The 26,043-nt window shown below is 45.1% G+C and overlaps 1 protein-coding gene across 1 annotated transcript in view; it reads right to left on the bottom strand.

The window, feature by feature from the left end:
• Positions 1–518: 518 nt before the first annotated feature.
• Positions 519–26,043, bottom strand: part of LOC121551806 (Na(+)/H(+) exchange regulatory cofactor NHE-RF2) — a gene marked incomplete at its 3' end in the record, with an annotated part of 64,513 nt that continues 38,988 nt past the window's right edge. Inside the window, 4 exon segments of the mRNA XM_045210948.1 lie at positions 519–1,257; positions 1,499–1,617; positions 3,742–3,895; positions 13,266–13,484. Of these exon segments, the coding sequence (XP_045066883.1) occupies positions 1,090–1,257; positions 1,499–1,617; positions 3,742–3,895; positions 13,266–13,484 (660 nt within the window).

Here is a 26,043-nt window from a genome sequence, read left to right as displayed (position 1 = left end):
ATGAGGGGAAGGAGGGTTGAGGGGAAGGAGGGATGAGGGGATGGAGGGATGAGGGGAATAAGGGATGAGGGGAAGGAGGGATGAGGGGAAGAGGGATGAGGGGAAGAGGGATGAGGGGAAGGAGGGATGAGGGGAAGGAGGGATGAGGGGAAGGAGGGATGAGGGGAAGGAGGGATGAGGGGAAGGAGGGATGAGGGGAAGGAGGGATGAGGGGATGGAGGGATGAGGGGAAAGAGGGATGAGGGGAAGGAGGGATGAGGGGAAGGAGGGATGAGGGGATGGAGGGATGAGGGGAAGGAGGGTTGAGGGGAAGGAGGGATGAGGGGATGGAGGGATGAGGGGAATAAGGGATGAGGGGAAGGAGGGATGAGGGGAAGGAGGGATGAGGGGAAGAGGGATGAGGGGAAGGAGGGATGAGGGGAAGAGGGATGAGGGGATGGAGGGATGAGGGGAAGGAGGGATGAGGGGATGGAGGGATGAGGGGAAGGAGGGATGAGGGGATGAGAGATGAGGGGAAGGAGGGATGAGGGGAAGACGGATGAGGGGAAGGAGGGATGAGGGGAAGGAGGGAAGTGGGGAAGGAGGGATGAGGGGAAAGAGGGATGAGTGGAAGAAGGATGAGGGGTAAGAGGAATGTGGGGAAGAAGGGATGAGGGGAAGAAGGATGAGGGGAAGGATGGATGATGACAGGAGGATTCAGATGAAGCTGGTAATCTTGAGTCTCTTATAGCCTTATTCCAGTCCAGCAGTTTATGTGGAGACAAGCTCTCTCTGGGGTGGGATGGGGGGTATAGGGAAGGGGTGGAAGAAGGGAGGATTGAAGGAGGGGTAAAGGACGAGATAGGAATGATAGGTCTCATGATCTATGTCCATCGTTCCATCCAGTCCATTTGGATGAGGGGTGAAAGGCAGGGGTGAGTGGGTGTTGGATTGCCAACATTCATAGAACAACATTCTATCTGCATATTCTCTTTTGTTGGATTGGGTGGTAGTGGTGGTAGGATACTGGGTAGGGATGTTGAACGTATGTTTCAGAAATGTCTGAAAATTGACAGTCTTTCTGTTTCTCTCATTAGGTGGCAGAAAAGTTCAGAAGTTGCTGAAGAGCTGGTGTTTTTTGTCCCAGTCCATCTGAGGGGCTCTCTTCTTGGCTCTCTTGGCGTGGGCCTTCTCTTTGGCCTCGGCCGCCGTGGGACTCAGGAGCAGGCCGATCTCAGCAAACGGGTCCATCAGACGGCCCACCTCGTCCTCTCCCAGCTAGATAGTGAGACAGAGACAGACAGACAGACAGACAGACAGACAGACAGGCAGGCAGGCAGGCAGACAGACAGACAAACAGGCAGGCAGGCAGGCAGGCAGGCAGGCAGGCAGGCAGGCAGGCAGGCAGGCAGAGAGACACAGACAGACAGACAGAGAGCGAGACAGAGATTAATATCGGAGATTACTGGGTATTTATAGTGTGGATTGACACACACGAGCACACACACACACGTCTCACCTGCAGGCTGTTATCTGGACTGTTCAGGTCAGAGTGGTGTGACTGGATGGAGCGGGAGGTGAAGCTGCCGTTGATCTGAGAACTGGGGGAGCCGTTGGATATGGACGGACCATCATAGTCTGGGAAAGAAGGGTCAGAATTACGCTCTAGGTGCAGATCTAGGATCAGCTTCTCTACCCTTTCCTTCCTCCAATCCTAACCTTAATCATTAGTGGGGGAAATGCAAAACTGACCCACCCTATGGGCAACTTCACCCTACACCCAGAATTGCAGGCTCTGAGATTTCGAGGTAAGTAATCTGATACAGGCTTTTATGAACTACACTGTAACATTTCACTATAGATTAAGATCATCAACACCATTATTGCCTTCTCAATATGTAACTGTGGCCCCGTGTAGCTCAGTTGGTAGAGCATGGCATTTGCAACGCCAGGGTTGTGGGTTTGTTTCCCACGGGGGGCCAGTATGAAACAATTTATGCACTCACTAACTGTAAGTCGCTCTGGATAAGAGCGTCTGCTAAATGACTAAACTGTAAAATGTAGATGTACAAAGAGACTTGTACTGAGCTGTACTGTGGTTTACAGTGGGGAAAAAAAGTATTTAGTCAGCCACCAATTGTGCAAGTTCTCCCACTTAAAAAGATGAGAGAGGCCTGTAATTTTCATCATAGGTACACGTCAACTATGACAGACAAATTGAGAAAAGAAATCCAGAAAATCACATTGTAGGATTTTTTATGAATTTATTTGCAAATTATGGTGGAAAATAAGTATTTGGTCACCTACAAACAAGCAAGATTTCTGTCTCTCACAGACTTGTAACTTCTTCTTTAAGAGGCTCCTCTGTCCTCCACTCATTACCTGTATTAATGGCACCTGTTTGAACTTGTTATCAGTATAAAAGACACCTGTCCACAACCTCAAACAGTCAAACTGCAAACTCCACTATGGCCAAGACCAAAGAGCTGTCAAAGGACACCAGAAACAAAATTGTAGACCTGCACCAGGCTGGGAAGACTGAATCTGCAATAGGTAAGCAGCTTGGTTTGAAGAAATCAACTGTAGGAGCAATTATTAGGAAATGGAAGACATACAAGACCACTGATAATCTCCCTCGATCTGGGGCGCCACGCAAGATCTCACCCCGTGGGGTCAAAATGATCACAAGAACGGTGAGCAAAAATCCCAGAACCACACGGGGGACCTAGTGAATGACCTGCAGAGAGCTGGGACCAAAGTAACAAAGCCTACCATCAGTAACACACTACGCCGCCAGGGACTCAAATCCTGCAGTGCAAGACGTGTCCCCCTGCTTAAGCCAGTACATGTCCAGGCCCATCTGAAGTTTGCTAGAGTGCATTTGGATGATCCAGAAGAGGATTGGGAGAATGTCATATGGTCAGATGAAACCAAAATAGAACTTTTTGGTAAAAACTCAACTCGTCGTGTTTGGAGGACAAAGAATGCTGAGTTGCATCCAAAGAACACCATACCTACTGTGAAGCATGGGGGTGGAAACATCATGCTTTGGGGTTGTTTTTCTGCAAAGGGACCAGGACGACTGATCCGTGTAAAGGAAAGAATGAATGGGGCCATGTATCGTGAGATTTTGAGTGAAAACCTCCTTCCATCAGCAAGGGCATTGAAGATGAAACGTGGCTGGGTCTTTCAGCATGACAATGATCCCAAACACACCGGGCAACGAAGGAGTGGCTTCGTAAGAAGCATTTCAAGGTCCTGGAGTGGCCTAGCCAGTCTCCAGATCTCAACCCCATAGAAAATCTTTGGAGGGGAGTTGAAAGTCCGTGTTGCCCAGCGACAGCCCCCAAAACATCACTGCTCTAGAGGAGATCTGCATGGAGGAATGGGCCAAAATACCAGCAACAGTGTGTGAAAACCTTGTGAAGACTTACAGAAAACGTTTGACCTGTGTCATTGCCAACAAAGGGTATATAACAAAGTATTGAGAAACTTTTGTTATTGACCAAATACTTATTTTCCACCATAATTTGCAAATAAATTCATTAAAAATCCTACAATGTGATTTTCTGTATTTTCTTTTCTCATTTTGTCTGTCATAGTTGACGTGTACCTATGATGAAAATTACAGGCCTCTCTCATCTTTTTAAGTGGGAGAACTTGCACAATTGGTGGCTGACTAAATACTTTTTTTCCCCACTGTATAAGAGTACACTTTAAATAAAGATTCTGTTTTACAGGTATACATTGGTGTAGGCCTACCTTTGACGTGGCTGGCCAATGGGGTGACGCCCATCTTCTTAAAGTGATGGTCTGTGTCAGGGTCCACCACCAGAAGCCTGGTCTCATCTCCTCCTCTCTTTATGAAGGCCACGACCTCCGCATGACGCATGCCCTCCACGTTCACCCCATTCACCTGAAAGGAGAGAAGGGAGAGAGCAGGGAAGAAAGGGTGTTATGGGTGATGTTAGATGTCTCCATCTATACTGTTTTCTGTGATCTGGCCTCGTCATTGTCTCAATGTTTCAATGCCCGAAAGATGTTCAAGGCTGTCTGATTGTGAATATGAATACAGATGGAACCCTGTTCACAATGCATATAGATCCTGGTGCTGGTTTAGACAGGAACAACTAAGTATCCAAAACAAGTTTTTAAAAAGCACACTAGTGATGTTGGTTGGTCGGTCATCTGTCATTACTGGTGTGCAGACTGTACACTGGTTGACTTACAGTTGATTTCTGATACGTCCACATTGGACCAGTGCAGCAGTTCACACAGGTCTCAATCTAACAACATTCTCTTTACCTGATCCAGCGTTTATAGAGAACATATTCACAACTGTCCAAAACTATGGTATAGCCTAAACTAAAGCACTTATTAAGATAAGAATCAACTGAATATGCAAACAGTTACTTGATCCAACCAGTAGAGGGTGCTATGCACCAAAACAATCATTTTCCACGGGACTCAATGAAGAGTGAGAACAAAACCTGTGAGGTATCAGACACATTTTTGCATGAGGGTGCATAGAGAGAGAGAGAGCCTATTCTTCATTATTTCCTCAATGACCTACAAGCCGAACAGAATATATTTTACATTCCATACCACATTACAACAAGGATGGAACGAGCATGTAAGCTAATGGGCTCTAACAGTAGAATGTTATTTATTTGTTTCCCTTTCAAACACTTTTTTCTCTCTCTTTGGTCATAGTAATCCCTCTTTCATTGGTTCGGCACCTTGTGAATTCAGCTCGAAAAGAGTGAGGGGTGAGTGTGTGAGGGAGAGAAAGAGAGGGGAGTGATAGTGTAAGAAAGGTGAGAAGAAGCCCTCACACCCCAGTCACTAACATGTCAGCAAGTTTTTGTTGGAGTTTCTCACTGTGACTTTCCACAGACTCCTATATATCCCATTAACTTTATTCAGCTAGTACTGTAGCTTTGCACGGTGCTGCCTGCCTTAACGCTGGTACACCATCAAATATTGATGCCTAGCTTCTGCTGAACCAATAGTGTGGGTTTCAGGTATCAGTGTCCTGAGGGGGATATTGTTTTAAAATTCACTAACGCTGTTGCTTATGAAGTGAGGGCAGTAGGAGGTGGTTGTGAAACAGACTGGTCTAATACACTGTAACAGCACGGCTAGATATCAGACTAGTTTAATACACTGTAACAGCACGGCTAGATATCAGACTGGTCTAATACACTGTAACAGCACTGCTAGATATCAGACTGGTCTAAACACTGTAACAGCACGGCTAGATATCAGACTGGTCTAATACACTGTAACAGCACGGCTAGATATCAGACTGGTCTAATACACTGTAACAACACGGCTAGATATCAGACTGGTCTAATACACTGTAAAAACACGGCTAGATATCAGACTGGTCTAATACACTGTAACAACACGGCTAGATATCAGACTGGTCTAATACACTGTAACAACACGGCTAGATATCAGACTGGTCTAATACACTGTAACAACACGGCTAGATATCAGACTGGTCTAATACACTGTAACAACACGGCTAGATATCAGACTGGTCTAATACACTGTAACAGCACGGCTAAATATCAGACTGGTCTAATACACTGTAACAACACGGCTAGATATCAGACTGGTCTAATACACTGTAACAACACGGCTAGATATCAGACTGGTCTAATACACGGTAACAGCACGGCTAGATATCAGACTGGTCTAATACACTGTAACAGCACGGCTAGATATCAGACTGGTCTAATACACTGTAACAGCACGGCTAGATATCAGACTGGTCTAATACACTGTAACAGCACGGCTAGATATCAGACTGGTCTAATACACTGTAACAGCACGGCTAGATATCAGACTGGTCTAATACACTGTAACAACACGGCTAGATATCAGACTGGTCTAATACACTGTAACAACACGGCTAGATATCAGACTGGTCTAATACACTGTAACAGCACTGCTAGATATCAGACTGGTCTAATACACTGTAACAACACGGCTAGATATCAGACTGGTCTAATACACTGTAACAGCACGGCTAGATATCAGACTGGTCTAATACACTGTAACAGCACGGCTAGATATCAGACTGGTCTAATACACTGTAACAGCACGGCTAGATATCAGACTGGTCTAATACACTGTAACAGCACGGCTAAATATCAGACTGGTCTAATACACTGTAACAGCACGGCTAGATATCAGACTGGTCTAATACACTGTAACAGCACGGCTAAATATCAGACTGGTCTAATACACTGTAACAGCACGGCTAGATATCAGACTGGTCTAATACACTGTAACAGCACGGCTAGATATCAGACTGGTCTAATACACTGTAACAGCACGGCTAGATATCAGACTGGTCTAATACACTGTAACAACACGGCTAGATATCAGACTGGTCTAATACACTGTAACAACACGGCTAGATATCAGACTGGTCTAATACACTGTAACAACACGGCTAGATATCAGACTGGTCTAATACACTGTAACAACACGGCTAGATATCAGACTGGTCTAATACACTGTAACAGCACGGCTAGATATCAGACTGGTCTAATACACTGTAACAACACGGCTAGATATCAGACTGGTCTAATACACTGTAACAACACGGCTAGATATCAGACTGGTCTAATACACTGTAACAGCACGGCTAGATATCAGACTGGTCTAATACACTGTAACAGCACGGCTAGATATCAGACTGGTCTAATACACTGTAACAGCACGGCTAGATATCACACTGTAACAACACGGCTAGATATCAGACTGGTCTAATACACTGTAACAACACGGCTAGATATCAGACTGGTCTAATACACTGTAACAACACAGCTAGATATCAGACTGGTCTAATACACTGTAACAGCACGGCTAGATATCAGACTGGTCTAATACACTGTAACAGCACGGCTAGATATCAGACTGGTCTAATACACTGTAACAGCACGGCTAGATACCCGCCTATGCTCTCCTAACTAACTGTTACATAGGAAATGAGTAAGTGCCTGTTAAGGCTAGGGAGAGACTAGGAGAATGAGGGAAAGAGAGATAGAGAGAGAGAAAGGGAGGAAAGAATGTGTAAAACCAAGAGAAGTTGAGTGTGTGTGTATGAAATGGAGAGAGATAGAGAGAGAAAGGGGAGATGAATAAGTGTGTGAAACAGAGAGAACTTAAGTGTGTGTGTGTTTGTATGTGTGTGTGTGTGTGTTTGTGTTGTGTGTGAAAGAGAGAAAAACAGAGAGCGTGAAAGAAAGCGAGAGAGTGAGAGTTAAGCAGTGATAACAGTTACTGTGCTGACCCCTTCACTATCAGAAAAAAAATTCCATCTATTCTTTCTCTCCATCTCCCTCTCTCTCTCCCTCTATCTCTCTCTCTCTCTCTCTCTCTCCATTAGAGTAGGTGTCAGAACATAAGGCTCAGTGGAGTCGTCACACACTAATTGGTAGAGAATCCTGTCATCATACCAGCCCTAGTGTATGAGGAGGAACAAGTCCCCTTTGTGTTGGGCTAGGGGAGCAGGTGTTGTGTCATGTTTCATAGCAGCAGCAAGTCTTCACAATCCAACACAACAATACTGCCCACTCAAGCTAATTAATAGGGCCCTTGTTCATTAGGCAACTCCCACACAATAAAACAGTCACTGTAGTGCTAGTGGGCCAAACCTGTTTTTCATTGGAATATAGTGCTGTTTGAATGCTTTACAGAGCAGTCGTTTTCAAGGTACTATCATAATCGTCAGTGTTAGCTTAGATCATAGACCCTGGAATGTTTCCAATGGTTTACCTTTGATGTTGAGTGTATATATATGTATGTGTATGTGTGTGTGTATGTATGTGTGTGTGTGTGTGTGTGTGTGTGGAAGCGTCCACTACCCGGCTGTACTGTACTGTACCCAGGTGTCCTAGCCAAGGTGTCAGGGACAGTACACTGAGTTCCTGGCTTAATGGGGCAAAGACAGGTCAGGGTTCTGTTCATTAGGCACAAAAAATACAACTTGAACAGGGAGATGCTACCTGGTTTAGTCAAATAAGAAACAGTACATTTAGTTTCCTGTTGCAAAACATTTTGAAATGTTGCATGCCTGAATGAACACAACCCAGGAGATGAGGATGGTTGTTTTATCAGGAGATGAAGCCACACCTGGGAGGTGGAGAGAGCTGAATGGATGAACTGATGATTATCTAGAGAGAGAGAGAGAGAGGGCTGAATGGATGAACTGATGATTATCTAGAGAGAGAGAGAGAGAGGGCTGAATGGATGAACTGATTATTATCTAGAGAGAGAGAGAGAGAGGGCTGAATGGATGAACTGATGATATTCTAGAGAGAGAGAGAGAGAGGGCTGGATGGATGAACTGATGGAGTGTGAGAAGCTATGAAAGGAACGAGAGAAAGATGAGCGCGGGAGGAGAGTCTCGTCCTCGCCATCCTCATTGAAGCGAGAGCGAGGTCTGTCATGGGTCTTCACCTCGCTAACGAGCTGCTGACAGACGGACCAAGCAGTGCACCGTGCCACACGGTTGCTTGGTCAGAGACAACCTCCATTAGCCACAGAGAATAACACAAACATAATCAACCTTTAGTCAACCACTGAGCCCACACACCTGCCTGGGGTTACCTAGGCCAAACCCCAGGGGCTCTGCCTGCAGTTTCAGCAGGTACAGTGACCTAGCCACTTAGCACTAATCCAGCTATAACTAACAGACACAGCATTAAAACCAATGACTGAGTGAAACAGGGCTTCACTGACTACAGTTTACTGACACTGACTGTATAGGGGAAACTGCTCTAACTGCATAAGGTAAAAGTAGTCCTTAACCCTTAACCACAGATCTAGGATCAGATCAGCCTACCCCCGATCCTAACCTAAATGATTATAGGCAGTGGTGTAAAGTATACTACATGACCAAATGTATGTGGAAACCTGCTCATCGAACATCTCATTCCAAAATCATGGGCATTAATATGGAGTTGGTCCCCCCTTTGCTGCTATAACAGCCTCCACTCTTATGGGAAGGCTTTCCACTAGATGTTAGAACATTGCTGTGGGGACTTGCTTCCATTCAGCCACAAGAGCATTAGTGAGGTCGGGCACTGCTGTTGGGCGATTAGGCCTGGCTCGCAGTCGGTGCTCCAATTCATGCCGAAGGTGTTTGATGGGGTTGAGGTCAGGGCTCTGTACAGGCCAGTCAAGTTCTTCCACACTGATCTCGACAAACCATTTCTGTATGGACCTTGCTTTGTGCACCGGGGCATTGTCATGCTGAAACAGGAAAGGGCCTTCCCCAAACGGTTGCCACAAAGTTGGAAGCACAGAATCGTCTAGAATGTCATTGTATGCTGTAGCGTTAAGATTTCCCTTCACTGGAACTAAGGGGCCTAGCCCGAACCATGAAAAACAACACCAGACCATTATTCCTCCTCCACCAAACTTTACAGTTGGCACTATGCATTGGGGGTGTTACGGATACAGGCACACTAGTTAGACCTGAGCGGACCACCCACTGTATTTTTGTATGGTTAGCAGTAAGCTTAGCGGTTCTAGAGGCAGGCAAGATCAGTTTAGGGGTTTTTGACTTTATTGTTTCATTCCTTGGGTCCAGCTCAGCCCCTTTTCCCCCAAACCGTTTACCGTGTGTTTATAATAAACATTTTGTGTTTGACGGTGCATATGGTTGTCGGTGTATTTTGTTCTCACTGTTCCTTGTCAATATTCTAATTCGCATGAGTTATGTTACGGGTCTCTTTTCCATCCACCCTAGACTTTTAAAGCCACAGGGTTCATAACAGGGGGATAAGGTCATTCTACTGCCAATGTTTGTCTAGGGAGATTGGATGGCTGTGTACTCGATTTTATACACCTGTCAGCAATGGGTGTGGCTAAAATAGCCGAATCCACTAATTTGAAGAGGTGTCCACATACTTTTGTATATATAGTGTACTTAAGTACAAATACTTTAAAGTACTACTTAAGTAATTTTTGGGGGTATCTGTACTTTACTTTACTATTTATATTTTTGACAACTTTTTCCACTACATTCCTAAAGAAAATGATACTTCATACATTTACCCTGACACCCAAAAGTACTTGTTACATTTTGAATGCTTAGCAGGACAGGAAAATGGTCAAATTCACGTACTTATCAAGAGAACATCCCTGGTCATCCCTACTGCCTCTGATCTGGTGGACTCACTAAACACAAATGCTTTGTTCGTAAATTATGTCTGAGTGTTGGAGTGTGCCCCTGGCAATCCATAAAATAATAAAACAAGAAACTCGTGCCGACTGGTTTGCTTAATATAAGGAATGTGAAATGATTTATACTTTTACTTTTAGCATTTACATTTACTTTTGATACTTAAGTATATTTAAAGCCAAATACTTTTAGACTTTAACTCAAGTAGTATTTTACTGGGTGACTTTAACTTTTCCTTGAGTTACTCTCTATCAAGGTATCTTTAATTTTACTCAAGTATGACAATTGGGTACTTTTTCCACCACTGATTATAGGCACCCTGAATCAGTGGGTAGGGAATAACTTCACTTAGCGCTAATCTAAGCTAACACACACAGGGTTTCAATGACAATAGATGAACCACTCTGAGCTGAAACTGTACACCCAGACTGTGTTCATTAGAAATCCCTTTCACTTGGCCCTGTCAAAACACAGCTGATACTGTTGAGCCCCATTCATACAGGAAGAGAGAAGGCCAAGGCTTTTAACTGTGTTGTGTTCAGAAGAGGACACCAATACAGGTTCTTGATCTACAAAGACCTTTTTTAATATGATGTGGTGGAATGTCACAGATGGTTGCTGAATGCTGCTTTGCAGACATATTGTACGGAAGGTAATGCATAGACGTTGAATGAGAGTCTATTGTTATTGGTTGAAGAGCACAGTAGAGACAGACAGTACTGTATTGTCTGAAGTATTTGGTCTCTCTGAGTGCTTACAGTATCTAGGCAGTGGATGTGTGTATTCAGGTTCAGGGCAGGGTCTCTCTGTCTCTCTCCCTTGATGTGTGTATTCAGGTTCAGGGCAGGGTCTCTCTGTCTCTCTCCCTTGATGTGTGTATTCAGGTTCAGGGCAGGGTCTCTCTGTCTCTCTCCCTTGATGTGTGTATTCAGGTTCAGGCAGGGTCTCTCTGTCTCTCTCCCTTGATGTGTGTATTCAGGTTCAGGGCAGGGACTCTTTAGTATCTATATAAACATGATAAAGCCTATTTATGGACCTTAGAGGACATGGACAGGGAGTCACTTGGCCTGCTATTGTCATCTAACAGACACAGGAAGCTAGCTCCCATAGCTACAGTTCACTCTCACTGTTTCCTGTTGTTGGACAGACAGAGGGACATCAAAGCATTGAAGGTAACTTCTCCCTCTAGTGCCAGTGTGTGCAGCTGTCTGTGTTACTCATACTGTATGGGCAGGACTGGACTGGGATAGCCGTGTGTGTGTGCTTGCATGTGTGATTGTGTGTGTGTGTCTCTTTGACCCTGTTGGGGTCTACTGTATCCAACTGCTCTGCCTGTCATATTACACTTTGTTTAGTACTGTTTCCAGCCTTGTGTTTTCACCACAATGCTATGGTAACGTCATGGTAATGTCATGGTAATGCTACGAGCCAGGTTAGGCTTAGTTAAACTAAGCTAGATTCTGTTTGGCTCTGTGTGACTTTCATTTGACCCTGTGTTTTTGATGCAGTGTATATTATGTCCTGTCTGACCCTGTATTTGGCCCTGTCTGACCCTGTATTTGACCCTGTTTGACCCTGTATGGCCCTGTGTTGGCCCTATGTGGCCTTGTTAGTCCCTGATGTACTGCTCTGGGGTCAGGGCTCATGGGAATGTGTCTGGGGGTCTGGTTGAAAGGGTGTATGGTGAGCAGGATCAGTATGACTATGTTCCACATGTCTGTATCTGCTTCTCCTGTCTGTCTCCTTCTATCCCTCCATCCCTTCTTTCTCCCACACATTCAGGCCTCGTATGTTTCTCTCCTGTCTGTGTCCTGCCATCAGACTGATGAACAACCTCTCCCCACTATCAGCCTGACCTCTTTCATCTCAACTAAAACAGGTGAGAGATGAGGCCGGGGGTCCAGGCCGTGTTATAGCAGTGGTAACGTTACAGAGGGGTTAAACCAGGCACATGTGGCCCTGCACACGCATGACGGATGAGCATTGAGACCGCTGCCACACAAGGTCACACCTGTGTACACACATGGGCTCATACAGGCATGCACACATACACACTGATAAGCACAAACCCAAACATTCACAGGCATGCACACTGATAATCACAAACCCAAACATTCACAGGCATGCACACATAGGGGAGTAAGAGGCCTCTTGGGGTCTCACTCTGTATCCCTTATCTCAGACACATGTTCATTCACCCCACTCCCTCTCTCTCTGACATTTTCTATAAACCCCCTTAATTAGGGTGTCCCACCATCCCATCCCCGACCCCATTTCTCAAAGCCCACCTCATTAGGGTCTCATTAGGACCATTGTAAACGATCTGATTGGAGTCTGTCTCCTCTCTCACCACTTGTCTAAAGTTGACAAACCAAGCCTCTACTGTTCCGTAGTTCCCTGATTATTAAGACATCAGACTCCACCCCCCCCTCTCCCACCAATCCCCTGCACCTCTGTCCTCCTCCTGGACTAGCCCTTCCTCCCAACCTCCTCCTGGACTAGCCCTTCCTCCCAACCTCCTCCTGGACTAGCCCTTCCTCCCAACAAACCTATCCTCTTCACCTTCATGAAAAATAAACCCCTTCATGGAGCTCCACAGTCCCCCACCCGTTTTCTTCAGTCTCTAACCACTAGCCCTCTTTCGACACCCATCCCCCTCTCCCCTCCTCCACCCATCCTCCTCACCTCTCCCCTCCTCCACCCATCTCCCCTCTCCTCACCTCTCCCCTCCTCCACCCATCTCCCCCTCTCCTCACCTCTCCCCTCCTCCACCCATCCTCCTCACTCTCCCCTCCTCCACCCATCTCCCCTCTCCTCACCTCTCCCCTCCTCCACCCATCCTCCTCACCTCTCCCCTCCTCCACCCATCTCCCCTCTCCTCACCTCTCCCCTCCTCCACCCATCCTCCTCACCTCTCCCCTCCTCCACCCATCTCCCCTCTCCTCACCTCTCCCCTCCTCCACCCATCTCCCCTCTCCTCACCTCTCCCCTCCTCCACCCATCCTCGTCACCTCTCCCCTCCACCCATCTCCCCTCTCCTCACCCATCTCCCCTCCTCCACCCACCCCTCTCTCCTCACCTCTATGAGTCTGTCCTGTGGTCTGAGCCCAGCATGGTCGGCTGGAGACCCAGGGTCCAGGGAGCGGATGTACTGGCCCGGCCGGGACTTCTCACTGTGCAGGTTGAAGCCGTAGCCCGTCTCGGCCCGCTCCAGGTGGCACAGCCTGGGGAACAGCTCTGATGGGTCCACTGGTGGCCGCGCTGCCTGGGCATGGGCATTAACATGGGCCAGAGCCTCCTGTAGTGAACAGAGAGAAAGATACACAATGTAATCTACAGTCTAGTCATATACAGTACTGAGTACTCATAGAAGTCCTGTCAGATGTAAGTGCAGAAGGAAGAAGTTTGGATCCCTCCAATAGTCTTTATTGCTTGTTTGTGTTCTCAACCAACCAAACACCATTAATGTATTTTCCTAGAAGAAGTGTTTACTTTGTTGTCCATTATCACAGGGAAATGGAAATGTGTCTTCTGCTTTATCCCAACCCCTACCTATCTACTGTATATCCTGTTCAACTTGAGTCAGCGATGCAGCACAGATTGAAGATACACACATATTATGTACAACACCAGCACATGTACTAAGGCCATATGAGCAGAGAGGGAAATCCTCTGTGACGGATCATCATGATGTTATTCCAGTAAGATGATTGTCAAAGGAATAAAATAGTTATTACGCCACAGGAATGTTAATATGTAGGCCTGCATCTCCTTAACACTGCTAGCCTATCAATGGAAAAAACATTCAGCAGGTTCTCTATACACTCTAAAAATTAGGGATTCAACAAGGGTTCTTCTAAGATCCTCAAAGTTCTTTGAAGAACTTTAGGGTTCTTGGCACTGAAAAATGCCCCCAAAAGGTACTTCCAAGAACCCCATAGGAGGTGGGGTTCATCGAGGAACCTCCTTAGTTCTTGGGGGTTCTTCCAGCAACCTAACTGCCCAACTGATAAATGTGGATTTGAATTTGAGAAAGGCACTTAACTTAACATTTTTAAGATCTCCTCAATTTAAGGTAAGATTTCTCCCTTGTATGATCTAAATTGATATTGATTTATGATGATACCATCTATCTTTTCATAGTTGTGCAAATGGCTGTGTTGTTTGGCACTTTCTCCCTTTTAAAATTATTTATAAAACAGAAAATGGACACAATTCAATGGATGTCAATCAACAAAGAGGTAAGAATATGTTGAAGGCTAGCTGCATTGGGCTCAGATGACTGAACTGCCCACTTATTTGTGTGTGTCTGTGTCTGCAGGTATACTGACGAGGAGGCACACAAAGGTATGTACAATTGGTATTGGTTTGTCGCATAATGTTATGCAGATCACATGTAGGCTATCATCTAATTTGTATTAATGGTTTCTCTAAAACCTTCTAGGACTCGGTCACAGCAGCCATCTTCCTCCTCCCTGACCTCTTCAATGAAGATCCCAGAGGTCTCTACATTATGGACAAGGTATGTGTATTAAAACCGTTGTCAAAAGTGAACCGTTTTTTCATTCACATTTACCACAAAAACCGAGGTATGAATACTGTCGTGCGCACGTTTTGTTGATCATTTGTATAATTATTATTTTTGTATTCACAGATTTCACCCTCCCTACAACGCTGATGAATATAACTGGAAACCTGTTCAATCACCATGCACTGCAAAATCATTCTGGCTATGGATACGAAGGATATCAACACATTAACACGCCAGAGGATATACTGATTGAACTTGGAGCTCTGCTGGGAATTTACCTCATACAGTGGGGAAAAAAAGTATTTAGTCAGCCACCAATTGTGCAAGTTCTCCCCCTTAAAAAGATGAGAGAGGCCTGTAATTTTCATCATAGGTACACGTCAACTATGACAGACAAAATGAGGAAAAAAAATCCAGAAAATCCCATTGTAGGATTTTTAATGAATTTATTTGCAAATTATGGTGGAAAATAAGTATTTGGTCAATAACAAAAGTTTCTCAATACTTTGTTATATACCCTTTGTTGGCAATGACACATGTCAAACATTTTCTGTAAGTCTTCACAAGGTTTTCACACACTGTTGCTGGTATTTTGGCCCATTCCTCCATGCAGATCTCCTCTAGAGCAGTGATGTTTTGGGGCTGTCGCTGGGCAATACGGACTTTCAACTCCCTCCAAAGATTTTCTATGGGGTTGAGATCTGGAGACTGGCTAGGCCACTCCAGGACCTTGAAATGCTTCTTACGAAGCCACTCCTTCGTTGCCCAGGCGGTGTGTTTGGGATCATTGTCATGCTGAAAGACCCAGCCACGTTTCATCTTCAATGCCTTTGCTGATGGAAGGAGGTTTTCACTCAAAATCTCACAACACATGGCCCCATTCATTCTTTCCTTTACAAGGATCAGTCGTCCTGGTCCCTTTGCAGAAAAACAGCCCCAAAGCATGATGTTTCCACCCCCATGCTTCACAGTAGGTATGGTGTTATTTGGATGCAACTCAGCATTCTTTGTCCTCCAAACACGACAAGTTGAGTTTTTACCAAAAAGTTCTATTTTGGTTTCATCTGACCATATGACATTCTCCCAATCCTCTTCTGGATCATCCAAATGCACTCTAGCAAACTTCAGACGGGCCTGGACATGTACTGGCTTAAGCAGGGGGACACGTCTTGCACTGCAGGATTTGAGTCCCTGGCGGCGTAGTGTGTTACTGATGGTAGGCTTTGTTACTTTGGTCCCAGCTCTCTGCAGGTCATTCACTAGGTCCCCCCCGTGTGGTTCTGGGATTTTTGCTCACCGTTCTTGTGATCATTTTGACCCCACGGGGTGAGATCTTGCGTGGAGCCCCAGATCGAGGGAGATTATCAGTGGTCTTGTATGTCTTCCATTTCCTAATAATTGCTCCCACAGTTGATTTCTTCAAACCAAGCTGCTTACCTATTGCAGATTCAGTCTTCCCAGCCTGGTGCAGGTCTACAATTGTGTTTCTGGTGTCCTTTGACACCTCTTTGGTCTTGGCCATAGTGGAGTTTGGAGTGTGACTGTTTGAGGTTGTGGACAGGTGTCTTTTATACTGATAACAAGTTCAAACAGGTGCCATTAATACAGGTACCAGTGGAGGACAGAGGAGCCTCTTAAAGAAGAAGTTACAGGTCTGTGAGAGCCAGAAATCTTGCTTGTTTGTAGGTGACCGAATACTTATTTTCCACCATAATTTGCAAATAAATTCATTAAAAATCCTACAATGTGATTTTCTGGAATTTTTTTCCTCAAATTGTCTGTCATAGTTGACGTGTACCTATGATGAAAATTACAGGCCTCTCTCATCTTTTTAAGTGGGAGAACTTGCACAATTGGTGGCTGACTAAATACTTTTTTTCCCCACTGTATATAGATTTTTGCCACTAAAATCATAATAAACACTGACAACTAAAATATTGTGTTATTGTTGTTATTGTTGTGCTGATTATAAATACTTGTTCTCCCCACTGTACCTGTACCTGCCACATGCTTTCAGTGTATGTGTGTGTACTATCACACAATATCTGCATTATGCATCGCCTGTCATCAGACAATACATCAAGTCCTGCCAAGGTATTTTTAGCAGACAGACACACAGGGTGTGGTGTACTATGTTGGCACACATGGAGGGACAACAACAATGGTTGGACACTCAGTGGGCATAGAGTGAGAGAAGGAGGGAGGGATGGGAGTGGGATGGAACGAGTACGTAGATGTATGGATGTGACTTTTAGAAGCATTGAGAGGTAGATACAGTGGGGGAAAAAAGTATTTAGTCAGCCACCAATTGTGGAAGTTCTCCCACTTAAAAAGATGAGAGAGGCCTGTAATTTTCATCATAGGCACAAGTCAACTATGACAGACAAAATGAGAAAAAATAATCCAGAAAACCACATTGTAGGATTTTTTATGAATTTTTTAGCAAATTATGGTGGAAAATAAGTATTTGGTCAATAACAAAAGTTTCTCAATACTTTGTTATATACCCTTTGTTGGCAATGACACAGGTCAAACGTTTTCTGTAAGTCTTCACAAGGTTTTCACACACTGTTGCTGGTATTTTGGCCCATTCCTCCATGCAGATCTCCTCTAGAGCAGTGATGTTTTGGGGCTGTCGCTGGGCAACACAGACTTTCAACTCCCTCCAAAGATTTTCTATGGGGTTGAGATCTGGAGACTGGCTAGGCCACTCCAGGACCTTGAAATGCTTCTTACGAAGCCACTCTTTCGTTGCCCGGGCGGTGTGTTTGGGATCATTGTCATGCTGAAAGACCCAGCCACGTTTCATATTCAATGCCCTTGCTGATGGAAGGAGGTTTTCACTCAAAATCTCACGATACATGGCCCCATTCATTCTTTCCTTTACACGGATCAGTCGTCCTGGTCCCTATGCAGAAAAACAGCCCCAAAGCATGATGTTTCCACCCCCATGCTTCACAGAAGGTATGGTGTTCTTTGGATGCACCTCAGCATTCTTTGTCCTCCAAACACGACGAGTTGAGTTTTTACCAAAAAGTTATATTTTGGTTTCATCTGACCATTTGACATTCTCCCAATCCTCTTCTGGATCATCCAAATGCACTCTAGCAAACTTCAGACGGGCCTGGACATGTACTGGCTTAAGCAGGGGGACACGTCTGGCACTGCAGGATTTGAGTCCCTGGCGGCGTAGTGTGTTACTGATGGTAGGCTTTGTTACTTTGGTCCCAGCTCTCTGCAGGTCATTCACTAGGTCCCCCCGTGTGGTTCTAGGATTTTTGCTCACCGTTCTTGTGATCATTTTGACCCCACGGGGTGAGATCTTGCGTGGAGCCCCAGATCGAGGGAGATTATCAGTGGTCTTGTATGTCTTCCATTTCCTAATAATTGCTCCCACAGTTGATTTCTTCAAACCAAGCTGCTTACCTATTGCAGATTCAGTCTTCCCAGCCTGGTGCAGGTCTACAATTTTGTTTCTGGTGTCCTTTGACAGCTCTTTGGTCTTCAGGTGTCTTTTATACTGATAACAAGTTCAAACAGGTGCCATTAATACAGGTAACGAGTGGAGGACAGAGGAGGCTCTTAAAGAAGAAGTTACAGGTCTGTGAGAGCCAGAAATCTTGCTTGTTTGTAGGTGACCAAATACTTATTTTCCACCATAATTTGCAAATAAATTCATAAAAAATCCTACAATGTGATTTTCTGGATTTTTTTTCCTCAATTTGTCTGTCATAGTTGACGTGTACCTATGATGAAAATTACAGGCCTCTCTCATCTTTTTAAGTGGGAGAACTTGCACAATTGGTGGCTGACTAAATATTTTTTTCCCCCACTGTATCTAATAGGGGAGGAAAAGTCTGTTTTAATACTTTCTGTCTCTCGCTCCCTCTTTCTTCTCTTATTTCTCTTGTTCTCTCTCTCTCTCTCAATTCAATTCAATTCAATAGACTTTATTGACATGGCAAGTAAAATTACTTACATTGTCAAAGTATACATATAACAAAAATGGTGGGACCAACAGCAATAATAATAGTAGTAGTGGAAATGGGATTACCATTAACAGCAACTACAACAACAATATTAATGAGAATAACAATACATTAAAGCAATAGTAGTCGACCAATCTCAACATGACTGAGAAGACACATTACATGCTATGAAAGCCAAAACAAAACAGGAAATATTATTGACATTACATTACACTTTTCACTGGCTGTCCCTCAGGTTGTGGCAGGAGGACACATATTTGGCTGCCAAAATTGCACATTTTGCCTTTTCACCCAATAAATATTTGATTTTTTCTTCCTCTTTTATAGTTTCAAATTCTTTGTACTGAATGATAATTTTGGGAAAGAAAGATTCTCTTAGGTCTGAGTATTTATCACAGTGTAATAGGAAATGCAGCTCTGTCTCTACCTCTCTCTCTCTCTCTCTCTCTCTCTCTCTCTCTCTCTCTCTCTCTCTCTCTCTCTCCTCAACACCAAAACATGGCCCATGTCATGGACAGAATTCCATACAATTGCTTAAACCAACAGCGTTCCGTGTAGGATGCCCTGAGAAAGTCATCCAGGCCTGGTCTGGAGTACAATGGAATGATTCAGACTGATTTCATTCACATGAATTCCTATTGGAGGAGAAAAAGGAAGTGACCGCAAGGCCAGGAGGAAGGGGCGGGGCTTAATAGAGAGATGTCACTTAGCTATTAGCACCCTGGGATCTGTCCTGGATCCACATAGAGAAAGATGGAGGGACCTATCCAGGACAGATTGAGAGAAAGAGAGGGAATAAAGAGAGAGGAAAGAGGGAGAGAGCAAGAGAGGTATAGAGAGAGAGATGAAGACATAAAGTTAAGGAAGGAGAGCAAAGAGAAAGAGAGGTTGTGAGTGCATGAAAGAGAAAGAGAGGAAACGAGGGAAGTCGAGACGAATCAAGGGTGAAAGAAAGAGAGGGAAATGAGAGTTGAAATGGAGAAAGAGAGAGAGTGAGTTCTGGAAGGTCTGAGAGTAAGATAAACAGTGTGAACAGCCCTGCTGGTAGACATTAGCGAGGGGAGACGGCCGTCCCTGCCAAGCCAACCTCTGACAGCCTCTAGATGCATGTCCACACAGCACTAATCACCCCCTGGAGTGTGGCCCATGTCATCGTCCCTCTGTACGTGTGTGTGTGTCTTCCTCTCTCCTCTTTCTGTGCCAAAGGCCCCCTTCACTCTACCTTATCCAGCACCGTCTGTGAGGGCTAAACTAGCCAATCTATGCTGAGGTGCAGCGAAACGGGAGACGTCTTATTGAAGAGCGGTGATTGGTTAAGGCTCAAAGGAAAAACAATGCATCAGTTAACAAGAAGGGACTTGGAAGACATATGATAAGCCTTCTGAGGGTCTGTCCAAGCCAAATGGTCATACAAACTCTGCAACAATACTGTATATCTAACTGGGATTTCTCTATTTCTGCAAGCCAGATGGCAATGATCAAATGTCAGTACACCAACAGTCGTTCATGTGAATGTTTTCTCCTGTTTCTGAAGGGCAAGATAACATATATTAAAGGATAGGAGGAAAAACGAAGGAAAAGTAAACGATGGGGTGCTTAAATTGAAAGGAAAGTAATAAATGTTATGACACAATCATTATGAGACGATGTTTGGGCATACCTTATACAAACATTAAAGAAGTGGTTGTTACATGTCGTGGACTGCACTGAGCTTGGTGTTACAACATCTACTGGATTATTACAATTTCGAATGGCATTTTTTTCAGTTATAGTCACTCTCACACCTGTGACGGGTGTGGAGGCAATGGTTAGTTGAGGTGACAGCCAGCAGAGATAGAGAAGATAAATCACATCAATGCCAAATATGGCCGCCCTCCAGGCACTCCACCTCCACTTGGCAACAGTGTGGGAGTTTTGGAGCCAACTGGGAACAAGAATAAGAGGTATTTCTTATCTAGGTTAATGATGATATCTGGAATTCTGGATGGATATAAAGCCAGTGAACATGTGGTAGCTTCATTTCCTACTAGATTAGTTCTTTTTTAGGTGGGGTTAGGCCGTTTTCAACCTCCACCCCTATTTATGAGGGAAAAATTGACTAATCCATCGCTATTTTACATTTTAGTCATTTAGCAGACACTCTTGTCCAGAGCGACTTACAGTTAGTAAGTGCATACATTTTCATACTGGTCCACCGTGGGAATCGTACCCACAACCCTGGCGTTGCAAGCGCCATGCTCTACCAACTGAGCTACAAGGGACTACGCTATCACTGTAGAAAAGGCTTGAAGGCGAGAACTCCATCCGTGTTTTGGGAAATCAAGTGTTATGTTTAGGAACAGAACAGGCCGCTTTGTACAGAATGACATGCTCTGCTCCTATTCCATCATGTGTGAGCTACGTTTCTGTTCTGTTCTGAACACGGCCGTTGGAAACTAACAGGCATAAATCATAGTGATTCCTAAAGGGAAATTAAAACAGAATGTTTTCCACCATCAATTACATCCATACTACATAGTTAGGACCAGGAGCCCTGGTTAATGGCTGGGTGTAGGGCTTTTCCTGACCACATGACCTGACCAGGAATAACTCAAGGCCCTGGTATTAGGATAGAACTAGGCCCTGGTATTAGAATATAACTAGGCCCTGGTATTAGAATATAACTAGGCCCTGGTATTAGAATAGAACTCAAGGCCCTGGTATTACAATAGAACTAGGGCCTGGTATTAGAATAGAACTAGGCCCTGGTATTAGGATAGAACTAGGCCCTGGTATTAGAATAGAACTAGGCCCTGGTATTAGAATAGAACTAGGCCCTGGTATTAGAATAGAACTAGGGCCTGGTATTAGAATAGAACTAGGCCCTGGTATTAGAATAGAACTAGGCCCTGGTATTAGAATAGAACTAGGGCCTGGTATTAGAATAGAACTAGGCCCTGGTATTAGAATAGAACTCAAAGCCCTGGTATTAGGATAGAACTAGGCCCTGGTATTAGAATATAACTAGGCCCTGGTATTAGAATAGAACTAGGGCCTGGTATTAGAATAGAACTAGGCCCTGGTATTAGGATATAACTAGACCCTGGTAAAAGAATAGAACTAGGGCCTGGTATTAGGATAGAACTAGGCCCTGGTATTAGAATAGAATTAGGGCCTTGTATTAGAATAGAACTAGGGCCTGGTATTAGAATATAACTAGGGCCTGGTATTAGAATATAACTCAAGGCCCTGGTATTAGAATATAACTAGGCCCTGGTATTAGAATAGAACTCAAGGCCCTGGTATTAGGATAGAACTAGGCCCTGGTAAAAGAATAGAACTAGGCCCTGGTATTAGGATATAACTAGGCCCTGGTAGTAGAATTGAACTAGGCCCTGGTATTAGGATAGAACTAGGCCCTGGTATTAGAATAGAACTAGGGCCTGGTATTAGAATATAACTAGGGCCTGGTATTATAATAGAACTAGGGCCTGGTATTAGAATAGAACTAGGCCCAGGTATTACGATAGAACTAGGCCCTGGTATTAGAATAGAACTAGGGCCTGGTATTAGGATATAACTAGGCCCTGGTATTAGAATAGAACTAGGCCCTGGTATTAGAATAGAACTAGGGCCTGGTATTAGAATAGAACTCAAGGCCCTGGTATTAGAATAGAACTCAAGGCCCTGGTATTAGAATAGAACTAGGCCCTGGTATTAGAATAGAACTCAAGGCCCTGGTATTAGAATAGAACTAGGGCCTGATATTAGAATAGAACTAGGCCCTGGTATTAGAATAGAACTAGGCCCTGGTATTAGAATAGAATTCAAGGCCCTGGTATTAGAATAGAACTAGGCCCTGGTATGAGAATAGAACTCAAGGCCCTGGTATTATAATAGAACTAGGCCCTGGTATTAGAATAGAACTCAAGGCCCTGGTATTAGAATAGAACTAGGCCCTGGTATTAGGATAGAACTAGGGCCTGGTATTAGAATAGAACTAGGCCCTGGTATTAGAATAGAACTAGGGCCTGGTATTAGAATAGAACTAGGGCCTGGTATTAGAATAGAACTAGGCCCTGGTATTAGAATAGAACTAGGCCCTGGTATTAGAATAGAACTAGGCCCTGGTATTAGAATAGAACTCAAGGCCCTGGTATTAGAATAGAACTAGGGCCTGGTATTAGAATAGAACTAGGCCCTGGTATTAGAATAGAACTAGGCCCTGGTATTAGAATATAATTCAAGGCCCTGGTATTAGAATAGAACTAGGGCCTGGTATTAGAATATAATTCAAGGCCCTGGTATTAGAATAGAACTAGGGCCTGGTATTAGAATAGAACTAGGGCCTGGAGTTTGTCCATCAGGCAGGTGAGGTCAAATGGGGAAAAAGAACTAGGCCCTGGTATTAGAATAGAACTCAAGGCCCTGGTATTAGAATAGAACTAGGGCCTGATATTAGAATAGAACTAGGCCCTGGTATTAGAATAGAACTAGGCCCTGGTATTAGAATAGAATTCAAGGCCCTGGTATTAGAATAGAACTAGGCCCTGGTATTAGAATATAACTCAAGGCCCTGGTATTATAATAGAACTAGGCCCTGGTATTAGAATAGAACTCAAGGCCCTGGTATTAGAATAGAACTAGGCCCTGGTATTAGGATAGAACTAGGGCCTGGTATTAGAATAGAACTAGGCCCTGGTATTAGAATAGAACTAGGGCCTGGTATTAGAATAGAACTAGGGCCTGGTATTAGAATAGAACTAGGCCCTGGTATTAGAATAGAACTAGGCCCTGGTATTAGAATATAACTAGGCCCTGGTATTAGAATAGAACTCAAGGCCCTGGTATTAGAATAGAACTAGGGCCTGGTATTAGAATAGAACTAGGCCCTGGTATTAGAATAGAACTAGGCCCTGGTATTAGAATATAATTCAAGGCCCTGGTATTAGAATAGAACTAGGGCCTGTTATTAGAATATAATTCAAGGCCCTGGTATTAGAATATAATTCAAGGCCCTGGTATTAGAATAGAACTAGGGCCTGGTATTAGAATAGAACTAGGGCCTGGAGATTGTCCATCAGGCAGGTGAGGTCAAATGGGGAAAAACTCCTGAGCCTGCTTCTAGTACATACTGTCCGGTCTCTCACCCATAGAAATATAATTACTATTGAAATGATATTTCTATGCTCTCGTCCACTCCCTCCACTCCCCAGTCCCTCCCGTCTCCAGTCCCTTTAGCCCTTCCACACTGACCCACCCAGCCTCCCCAGTCTCCAGTCCCTTTGGCCCCTCCACACTGACCCACCCAGCCTCCCCAGTCTCCAGTCCATTTGGCCCTTCCACACTGACCCACCCAGCCTCCCCAGTCTCCAGTCCCTTTGGCCCTTCCACACTGACCCACCCAGCCTCCCCAGTCTCCAGTCCCTTTGGCCCCTTCCACACTGACCCACCCAGCCTCCCCAGTCTCCAGTCCCTTTGGCCCTTCCACACTGACCCACCCAGCCTCCCCAGTCTCCAGTCCCTTTGGCCCCTCCACACTGACCCTCCCAGCCTCCCCAGTCTCCAGTCCATTTGGCCCTTCCACACTGACCCACCCAGCCTCCCCCAGTCTCCAGTCCCTTTGGCCCTTCCACACTGACCCACCCAGCCTCCCCAGTCTCCAGTCCCTTTGGCCCTTCCACACTGACCCACCCAGCCTCCCCAGTCTCCAGTCCCTTTGGCCCCTCCACACTGACCCACCCAGCCTCCAGTCCCTTTGGCCCTTCCACACTGACCCACCCAGCCTCCCCAGTCTCCAGTCCCTTTGGCCCTTCCACACTGACCCACCCAGCCTCCAGTCCCTTTGGCCCTTCCACACTGACCCACCCAGCCTCCCCAGTCTTCTGTCCCTTTGGCCCTTCCACATTGACCCACCCCAGGAATTGTGCTGTCTGTCTGTCTGTCTGTCGTCTGTCTGTCTGTCTGTCTGTCTGTCTGTCTGTCTGTCTGTCTGTCTGTCTGTCTGTCTGTCTCACAGTGTATGTGTGTGATGTGTGTGTCTGTCACGACTTCCACCGAGGCTGCCTCCCCTCCTTGTTCGGGCAGGCTTCGGCGTTCGTCGTCACCGGCTTACTAGCCACTGCCGCTCCATATATCATCATTCCATTTGTCTTGTCTTGTCAGTCACACACACCTGGTTCGTTTCCCCTCATTAGTCCGTGTATAAGTGTTCCCTCTGCCCCCCTTGTCCTTGTGGGTGATTGTTTATTTGTGAGAGTAGTGTAGCTTGGTGGAGCTACTCGTACCTTGTTATTGCCGGGGTAGATATTTCCCCTGTGCCTGTTATTGTTGGAGCTACCGTTACCTTGTATTGCCAGGGTAGATTTTCCCCTCTGCCTGTTTCGTTTGTCGCTATCCAGCGCTATTTGTGTACGACAGAATAAACTCTGCATTCGGTGATTACCCTCCTGTGCCTGACTCCTTCTATCACACTCATCACAGTGTCTCTGTGTGTGTGAGGGCTTGTGCCCTCAGTGCTGCCTCAAGGACAAGACTCATCCCAATAAACGTCAGCCTGCCCTGAGTGTGTGTCTGTACAGTATGTGGTGTGTGTGAGTAAGATTATGATCGAGCATGTGTCAATGTTTGTGTGTTTTTTCTCAAATGTGACCACTGGCTGTGTGTGTGTGTGTGTTTGGTGTTGATGAAATTAGATCGGTGCTTTTGTTGAATAATTCACTAAGCGACTACTGGGATAGTTGGATCATGACCACTGTTAACCCCTTCACCACCAAGGATCACTGACTCTCTGTCTAGTAGTACTACTCAGGACTGTACCAGCCTGTGTGTGTGTGTGTGTGTGTGTGTGTGTGTGTGTGTGTGTGTGTGTGTGTGTGTGTGTGTGTGTGTGTTTGTGTGTGAAGTGTATGTGTGAAGTGAATGTGCGTGTGTTACTGTGTGTGTGTGTTTTAGTGTGAGTGAATCTGGTATATCATAAGTGTGTGTGTGTTTGTGTGTGTGTGTGTGTGTGTGTGTGTGTGTGTGTGTAGTGAGAAGTGAATGTGCGTGTGTTACTGTGTGTGTGTGTTTTAGTGTGAGTGAATCTGGTATATCATAAGTGTGTGTGTGTGTGTGTGTGTGTGTGTGTGTGTGTGTGTGTGTGTGTGTGTGTGTGGACATGTTTAACTATACTTGTGGGGAACAGAAGCCCCCACAAGAATAGTAAACAAACTAACATTTGGGGACATTTTGTTAGTCCCCACAAGGTCAAAAAATATTTGTAGGGGGTTTAGGGTTAAGGTTAGAATTAGTGTTAGGGTTAGGAGCTAGGGTTAGTTTTAGGGTTAGGAGCTACGGTTAAGGTTAGGTTTTCTGGT

The sequence above is a fragment of the Coregonus clupeaformis genome, chromosome 35, assembly GCF_020615455.1.
Source record: "Coregonus clupeaformis isolate EN_2021a chromosome 35, ASM2061545v1, whole genome shotgun sequence".
NCBI lineage: Eukaryota > Metazoa > Chordata > Actinopteri > Salmoniformes > Salmonidae > Coregonus > Coregonus clupeaformis.
The sequence above is the reverse complement of the archived record's forward strand: the minus strand, read 5'-3'. Positions and strand labels throughout refer to the sequence as shown.